The 9,648-nt window shown below is 40.0% G+C and overlaps 1 protein-coding gene across 1 annotated transcript; it reads left to right on the forward strand.

Moving 5' to 3' along the window:
* Window positions 1-8,249: 8,249 nt before the first annotated feature.
* Window positions 8,250-9,200, forward strand: LOC308150277 (olfactory receptor 52E8-like; the record flags this gene model as incomplete). The annotated part of the gene is made up of 1 exon (XM_080523126.1): window positions 8,250-9,200. The coding sequence occupies one exon, from the start codon at window positions 8,250-8,252 to the stop codon at window positions 9,198-9,200; it is 951 nt and encodes a 316-aa protein (XP_080379252.1).
* Between the last annotated feature and the right edge of the window lie 448 nt (window positions 9,201-9,648).

Consider the following 9,648-nt stretch of genomic DNA (forward strand, 5'->3'; position numbering starts at 1 on the left):
AACCTGTTAAGGTCTGATTTGAAGGAGTCCAGGGTGGGGGCGTTGCGGATAAACTGATTGCTAGTTTGCTTGTATTGCAAGCAGAGGATGATATTTGTTTAATCCATACACAGAAAGTAACTGTCAAGGAGAGAACAGAGGTTTGCCAATGGACCTACGTGTGTAGAATATAAAACCTGACTCTCCCACTCATTGTGATGGAGGGCCTGGCCCTGGTGGACCAGGAGGGCCCGCAGAACCTTTCAAACCTTTAGTTTGAAAATGAGTTAAAATGCAATCATCAATCCTGTTCATGGTATGTCTGTTTTTTTATTTGTTATTGCACTAAATAATCAAGTTAAATTAGATTAGATTAGATTCAACTCAAGTACCAAACAACAAAATGCAGTTTAGCATCTAACCAGAAGTGCAAATAGTGATAATACAAAAACATGACACATTGTTGATAGTTTTGAATCCAAAGAGTGGTTTGTGAGTATTGTTTGTCTGAGTATGTGTCTGCATCTGTATTTCTCTGAAATGGAATGGAAGGATAAGCATAGTATACTTATTTTACTTAATTGATCCCAATAGGGAAACTTGTTGAAGAGTTTGCCACCTGTAGACTAACAACACAATATAGACACAAAGTATAGTAAGACACAAGCAATACAAGTTCAAATATCAAGTTTTATTTTGAAAGCTGTACGAGCAAATTATTCAATAATGGCAGCCTGTTTCGTTTCAAGATGTATAAGAAAAGATATTTAATATTCTTCTGCAGAAAGAGGAAGTTTACAGGTCCGTCAGACGAGTCTGAACGTTTCAAAGTTCCTCCCAAAAGTGACGATCATTCATTACATGTCAGTATTTATACAATCAGATTTCCACAGGTAAGGGGTCCGCCCTCGGGTGAGGTTTAGACCAATCATGAGCAAGGGGTGTGAGTTTGTACATGGATGAAGATGATAGGGGATGAAGGTTAAGGGGGAATCGGCCCCCACTTTCTCCTAGTTACACAAAGGTGAAAAGGGAACACAATAGCCACAAACTGGTTTAGTCTGGTCTTAGAGTACTGGGTCTGGGGAAACACAAAAGTCCAAAACTGCTCTAGATGGGTTGGTCCATCTCGGGAGAAAAGAGAGCAATCAGGTCTTTGTAATCATTTAAATGTGTGTTGTCTAGCCAATGTCAAACTTTAAGTAGAGAAACTGGTTTCATTGTGTGGTTACAACAGGAAATCAGTTTATATAGCTTTGCCCTAGATATCTGAAGTTTGAATCTTAAATGTAGAGAATGTCTTTTACATATAATAATTTTCTCTCACATTCCACACTTTTTTAAGATGTAAACTCTTAAAACAAGAACAATTAGAAAAATATGGTTCAAAACATTTTTGGAGAAAGAATAATAAAAATTCATCACAACCCAAAAATCCTAAAATTAACAACCAAGCTTAAAATTAAGCACAGTACATCATACACAAGACAAAAAAAAAAAAAAAAAAAAAATCCAAACGACCGACGCCTTCTTGATTCTTGCATCTTCAATCTCTTCCTAATCGGTCGTTGTCTGTCAGTGTCATTGAGGTTCAGGCAGTCGTCTGTCTCCTTCCATGTTGGACATGGTCTGGGGAGTGGTCTTTAGCACTATCGAAAACATGATGCAGGCATTCACCAGCATCTTCACTAGTACAGGTGTCCACACCTTGGACCCTGGCTGGACTCACAGGTATCTGTTGACAGATCCAACAATCAGAGTAATTCATCCTCGAAGCAAAATCTCTCATGATACTATGTGTCTTTCCTCCTTGAAACGGCCATGCTCTGATTTGAAGGCTCGGTGGTCCGGGCTGTTGAAACTGGAACACTGTCGTCGATGGTCGTTTGGTGGTTCTCTGTCGGGCCTGGCACCCTGGTGGCTGCGTCCTTCTCTGTCGGGCCTGGCACCCTGGTGGCTCTGGTTCCTCCTCTGTCGTCTGGCTCTCTCTCTGGCGGGCCTGGCCACCTTGGTGGCTGCTTCCTTTTCCGGCGGGTTTGGCACCCTGGTCGTCGCTTCCCTCTCTGGTGGCCCTGGTTCATCCCTCAATCATCCGGCTGGATATTGCGTAGCACGCCGTCTCTGGATTCTGGTAAAACGGCTTCCACTCTGAAATATATATCACATTCTTGCCGTGGCAAAAATCAAGTGTATCTGCAGTAATACAGGGCCACCACTGGTCTGTCTGAGGAGACAGTTAACAAAATAAAATAAAGACTGCAACAGAATTTTATGTCTAATCAAACCAACATCTTAATATTAAAATAGGAAACGGTAGAACATTTTCGTGTGATTTGAAAATCATAAACAAATGTGTCATGTTTTATGATGTCAAAATATACTTACTGAAAAATCATTCAAAAACAAGAAAAACCAGGGTTAATTGTTAATGAGTTAGTGGGAGTTAGCAATCAAAAATATAGTATTTTATGAGCCTCTGATACGATAGGCCACATGGTTCTTTTTTCAATACATCATGGTCTGAACAATGCATGAATACCAAACAGATCTATATAATTTTGGACAGGTTTATGCAAAAAACTCAAAGTGGAGAGTGATCAGTTCTCCCAGAGTTTCACACATAAACCCACCTTCTTGAGAATAGAAATAACTCTCAGGGTCTTTCTGCGCAAGAAAGCAGCTCCCCCTGACTTGGGTTAGAAAATATAAAACCTTGCCTAATGCAAAAAAAATGTTTTTTAAAATAGAAAAACAGAAACTCAAAAACCACTAGGGTCTCTTCACAACAAGAAAATTCAAAACTCAACAATTTTCCTAAAAGTGTCGGAAAACAAGAACATTCTTAAACCATCAAAGATATACAAAAACTGGAGCTGTACATGGAGAAACAACAATTATCGACTATTTCCTAAAATTGCTGCTGTGGTGTCGGGCAGAATCTGTAGGAATGGTTGCCCCCACAATTATAACATGCAAAACCCTTATCACCCCACTGTCCGAAATGTGTCCGTGGCCGGCCACGCTGCTCTCCAGAACGTTTCTCCTGTCCCTCACAAAATCCAATTTGTGCAGAATGAGTCAGATGTTTCTGTTTCCCATGGTTAGGAAACCTTTTTGACGTCGGACAGGATCTATAGGAATGGCCGCCCTTACCACAATTATAACATGCAAAATCCTTAACAACAGTGGGACAGGATCTATAGGAATGGCCGCCCTTACCACAATTATAACATGCAAAATCCTTAACAACCTGCTGCCTATTATTTGTTTGTGGCTGGCTATGTTGTTCTCTAGAACGTTTCTCTTGTCTTTCATAAAATATAATTTGTGCAGCTTGTAGACGCACCTGATTCTGTAGCAATTTCAAAAGTTCTATACTCATTTTAAACTCAAAATCAAGATATTTTCAAAGGAAAACAATATAGATACAAATAGCACTTAGTTAAAATAGCTTAAAAAAAACACACAAGGAATGACTAAAAACAGAAAACAGCTGTAATGTCTTATCACAAATAAGAAAACAATTACTTAAACAAATACAATTCACAAAACTTAGTCTGTGGAGATCATTCATTCATTCATTCATTCATTAGACTCTGGGCTCCAGGGGAGGGGTGGCTGGTAGGTAGCAATCTTGTAAGATCAGCACTGCCTTTTAAAAGTATTAACACTGATTAACTAATTAAAACTGGAGTTCAGAACTTTGGTTAGCTCAATGAAACTCTATTATCATACATGGAAAATTCAGAACTCCTGACTGGCTCAATGAATTTTATGGAAAAGTACCACCTCCCCACTTTTACACAGAACTAACCTCTGTGTAATAAAAACCCAATCCTAGATCAACCTAGGATTATTTTTGGACCTGTGTTAAACAATATACTGATGTCGGACCTTAGTTAACCAATTTACTGCACAATCAAATGGCACTAGTTAACCACTGTTCACGATCATTTAGACTCCCTGGTTAGGCCCTCTCTGTAACCAGGTGAACAGCAACTCCCCCTGATTAGTCCCTGTCTGCAATCAGGTCAGCAGCCACTCCCTCTGGTTAATACTTTTTCTGTAACCAGATAACAGCAACGTCGAAAGATATATATATATATATATATATATATATATATATATATAACTAAACCTCTTTTCAGTTCCACTAATCATATATACAAAAAGAGCAGTCCTATGGTTTTGCCAGGTGCAATTATAGCCACGATAACATGTAAATCGTCTAAAAACGCCACAAGCCTTGCATCACAAAGTGCACCCGGAAACAAAGACCTCTCCAATCGGGTATCTTTCTCCGATTAAATACCGTTCCACATACAAATGAAAATCGACAGGCTTACCCTTGTTCGTGTGTTTACGTAGACAGCGTGCCAAGGCCCTGATCATCCGCTCTCAGCCAATCCAAAAAATAGAGGGGATCTCTTGACCGCGTCACTTGCTAGGTGAAACGGGAGAGCTCCGTCTCAAAACAGCTCGTCAGCTGAAAAATGGCTGAAAACGGACAAAACAGGATACCTCCGCAGCCGCTCCCTGTTCCTCGTCGCCAACTTGTTAGAGCAAATTATAATGGCAGCCTGTTTCGTTTCAAGATGTATAAGAAAATATATTTAATATTCTTCTGCAGAAAGAGGAAGTTTACAGGTCCGTCAGACGAGTCTGAACGTTTCAAAGTTCCTCCCAAAAGTGACGATCATTCATTACATGTCGGTATTTATACAATCAGATTTCCACAGGTAAGGGGTCCGCCCTCGGGTGAGGTTTAGACCAATCATGAGCAAGGGGTGTGAGTTTGTACATGGATGAAGATGATAGGGGATGAAGGTTAAGGGGGAATCGGCCCCCACTTTCTCCTAGTTACACAAAGGTGAAAAGGGAACACAATAGCCACAAACTGGTTTAGTCTGGTCTTAGAGTACTGGGTCTGGGGAAACACAAAAGTCCAAAACTGCTCTAGATGGGTTGGTCCATCTCGGGAGAAAAGAGAGCAATCAGGTCTTTGTAATCATTTAAATGTGTGTTGTCTAGCCAATGTCAAACTTTAAGTAGAGAAACTGGTTTCATTGTGTGGTTACAACAGGAAATCAGTTTATATAGCTTTGCCCTAGATATCTGAAGTTTGAATCTTAAATGTAGAGAATGTCTTTTACATATAATAATTTTCTCTCACAAAGCAATGCATTTTTTATAGTATGATGCAGTGTGCACCCCCTTAAAAGTCTGCTGAAGTGTCCTGGCCGTAGATTGCAGTAGTCTCAAAGCACCAACAACAGTCGTTTCATATAGCTGTGGGGAGCATGCGGCGTCTGGCCTGTAGAGGAAGCTGCAGGACTGTGGTGGAGAGTGGATGATGGGATGATTGAAGACCGGCTGGTCTCTCATCATCCACTCCCCACCACAGTCCTGTAGCTCCCTCTCTAGTGTAAGTCACAATAGCTACAAGGGTCTGCTAAGGAGTGGCCTTTGGTGTCTGCGTTTAAGTGGTAAGAGAAAAGTGGCATCAGTGCCGTCTCTCCATTTTCAAAATAATGTACCATTGTATCTATATAATAATTATAAAATAATGCATTTTATGACCCCACTCAAACTCAAGCCGACTGCGACCCCCCCGCTGACGTCATACTACAGTTAGGAAAGTTGCTGCTTGTGTTGCTTAGTTACCGTCAGTCATTATCGCCTGATCATAAAGGCCAATGCACACGGGCCCGATTTTGTCGCACCGCCGAATTCGATTCCATTGTTTTGAATGAGACAATGCACACGGCGTGCAATGCGATATTATCGCACGACAACATTCGATTCTCCATTCACACCAATTGAAATAATTCAAAGAATTGAGAATCGAATGTTGTCGTGCGACAAAATCGCACGCCGTGTGCATTGGCCTTAACTCTGATCTGCTGATTGACGAGCCCATCATTCACAGACACACCGACGAGTTACCGAACGGACAATCAACGAAAATATGAATCAAAAGGTCAGGAACAGCATGATAATCAAATAGACAGGCTAGCATCTTTTTCCCTGCCTCTGCCGCCCATGGAGCCTCACTCTCAACTCCCTCATTACAGAGTTGAGTAATGATAATGTGTGGCACCTGTGTATGCTCACCTTGCTGTCTTATGCCCTCACTCCCTTGGACCCCCCCGCTGAGTCTTCACTGTTAGGGCTTTCACACCAGCAAGGCGCCGTGCCGGTTCCGGTTCCCATTCTGGAGTCTCAGAACAGTGGTGCTTTCTGGCAAACCAGCCCGCTTTCATACCAGTTTAAGCGGAACCATCGAAGTCATCAACGTTAGGTGACGAAGGGGCAGGGTAAACAAAAATGTCACAACAAGATGGCGGCTACTTCATTGGAAATGAGGATAATATCTTCCATTACAGTATTTGAAATAAACGCTATTTTGTATGAAAAAAAACAAAAGACACTTTCTAAACACGTTCTCTTACTAGCCAGCTGCTCTGTTACTAGAATAAAAATGGCTTTGCGCATGTGTTTGCTGAGCATGTGAGGAAGATAGAGAGAATGATGAAACTTCATTAATCACTAATAATGATTAGATTTAGATTAGGTTACATTTTGTCTCCTTCCTTCTTGCTGGTCTTCACAGCCTAGAATATGACACACCCACTGACGACGTCACGGTTCTAGTTTTTGGTTCCCGCTGAGAACCACTATTTTCTGGTTCCAGCTGTGACTTTTCAGGGTCCGAACCAATTTATTTTCGGTCTGAACGCGCATGCCGGTTCAAAATTAGGTTCCGGAACCGGAACAGAGCCTTGCTGATGTGAAAGTCCTATCCGTGTGTTTGGATATGACCTTTGCTGGAACGTAAGCCTCTTGTTATCTAGACTCCTTGATCCCTGTTTTGTATTCCTTGTTTACCATTTTCAACTCTCAGTATATATATATTTTCAATGCTTCACTGTTCCATTACGTAGTGCACTGTATATGGGGCACTTTAGCAATAAGGATTTGTTATCTGTAATGGTTATGATAAATTAAGCATTGTTGCACGCTGTTGGCTAGATGTGCACATTTATTTACTAGTGCAGACCTTGTCCCTTGTGCTCTAAACATGTATTTGTTGTAATTTGAGCAGTCAAATAATGTCAAATGCTCATCTGTAGTTTATAAACTATTCAATAATTTGATCTACAACGGATGTAAACTCCTCTTTGAGGTGAGACATTGCAGACGACCACTGTAGTTCCATGTTAAGTGGGGATGGCTGTAAAGAGCAGTGCTGATAACAACCACAAGGTCACCCTGTAATCCTCCTGAGTACATTTAGTTTCTCCTGTTTGGAAGTCAGCCCAGCCCTCTTGCTTCCCTATTGTGGTTTTAATGAGAACCACAGGTGCTCACCTAATTTTGGCCCAAATATTCTGTTTGGCCAGGAGACTTGGACTCTACCAGGGGAGTGGGGAAAAAGTATATTTAAGGAGGAGTAACAAGTAGCCAGAAAGTAAGTACAGAGAAATAGACAGAGAAAAGGAAAAAGGGAAGGCACCTAAACTGATAAGATGAACTTCTCTCACAAAAGATGAAGTCCTACTGGAGCCAGAAATACAATTTGTATTTTCCTCTCTTGTGCTCAGGACCATCCGAGTGTTCTACAACATAGGTACAGTACCGTAATCTATTATTTCATTGTTATACTTCATATTGCTTCATATGATATGCAAGATGCTGAGTTTAAAGGATAATCATTTACAATATTGTGAATTATTTGATGACTGCCTACTTTAAGTTTGATGGTTGAGTAATTTTCTATGAAATTACATCAGACCTGGGTTTAAATTATATTCAAATGAATAGTTCCAAAAGTGCAAAACCTGCCCATCTGGAAATGCTCTGTATTTGAACAAATATCATTGTCAAATATATTTCAACACAGGTCTGAATTAATTACTTTTCCAATTGATTTTATTATTGTCTATCTGCAATGCATTACTAAATCAAGAATAAGACTTCACTTCATCAGTTAATAAATTCATTAGTATTCAGCTTTTTGTGTTATTTTCTTTCTAACGCAATAAATTGTTTGTCTAGCTATAATGTACTTCTATATCACTTATATATACTTTCGGTAGTAATGATTAATAGGCAGTAGATATAATAATATAATGCTGAATGTTACTCAGTGTGTCGTCCAAAAAAGTGAGCATACAATGTAATGAATCTCTTGCAACAGTAAATGCAATTAAAACATGTTTTTATTATCCACTGTAGGTGCCATAACGACTGCTGATGCTAATGTTGGAATGGAGAAGTCACCAGGCAACCACTCGCACACTCAACTATATCTGGCTGGATTCACAAATATTAAACGGTTTCGCCCACTACTCTTCATTCCTTTCTTTATCATGTTTGTCTACTCTTCAGTTGCTAACTCGGCTCTTGTATTTGTCATTGCCCGAAATCCCAAATTACATGCCCCCATGTACATACTCATAGGAGCCATAGCATGTCTCGGCATTGCTCTCCCAGTTATGTTTGTACCAAGGATGTTATTCAGCTTCTTATTCAGCAGAAATATTATTTCTCGAGAGGAATGTCTCGTTCAGATGTTTTACATTCACTACTGTGGAACTTTTCAATCCACAATCTTACTCGGGATGGCAATAGATCGCTATGTAGCCATCTGTGTCCCTTTACGCTACAATGATTACATGAATCTGAAAAATGCACTTGTTTTTACTTCTGTGTTTGTTACTAGAAATACTATGATTATCGTTGCAATGGTTGGTTTGTTTGGACCGCTCACATTTTGCTTATCAAATGTTCTCTACCACTGCTTCTGTGAGCATACAATAGTGGTTAGTGTGTCATGTGGTGATGTTTTCAGAAACTACATAGCAGGGGTTGTGGCTTTCTGTATACCAACTATTGACTGTATTTTCAGAGCGTTTTCTTATATACTGATTTTTTTCAATATATTTCGGTCATCCTCAGGAGATTCACGCCAAAAAGCCATCCAAACCTGCAGTTCTCATATAATGGTCATCTGTGTTGCCTATGGAAGTGTTTTGGTTGCATTTACTGGGTATAGGGTTAGTACTATCCCCCCTGATGTGCGTGTCTTAACAAGCTTAATGTATCTTCTTGTTCCTACTTCTTTGAATCCAGTCATTTACGGTATCAGAACAAAAGAGATAAAAGTTCATTTAATTAGATATTTAAAATGCAATAAAGTTGACACTTTGTTATCCTGATTGCAATAAAGGATGTGTGCAAAGCATAGATAAAGACTCATGTCTGTTTTGTTTTTATCATTGATACTTGTTTACATGTAACAATAACAGCAGCAGCCAAACAGATGCCTTTCGGCTTTCACCTTCCTCAATGTTTGGAGAACAAAAGACAGTCACTCCTATTTATAAACTGTATCATGCTGCAATAAAGTACTTCATGATGATGATGATGATAATAATAATAATTCTGTCAGGACATTCTCTTCTTAGTTTGAAAATGTCCACGGAAACAGGAATCAGTCTGTGCCCGAAATGACAGCACCTGCTGCCCCCAAAGCAAAGCTGTCTTTCTGGGCAAAGCTCAAAAGGAAAAGCAAGAAGACCAAGAAGACAAAGAAGGTCGACGATTCAGAGCCCTCCACGGGCTGCTGCCTCCCCTTCTGGCCAATGATAACATTATGGCTAAAAA

This window comes from Nansenia antarctica, assembly GCF_963989245.1.
Source record: "Nansenia antarctica genome assembly, chromosome: 2".
Lineage (NCBI taxonomy): Eukaryota > Metazoa > Chordata > Actinopteri > Argentiniformes > Microstomatidae > Nansenia > Nansenia antarctica.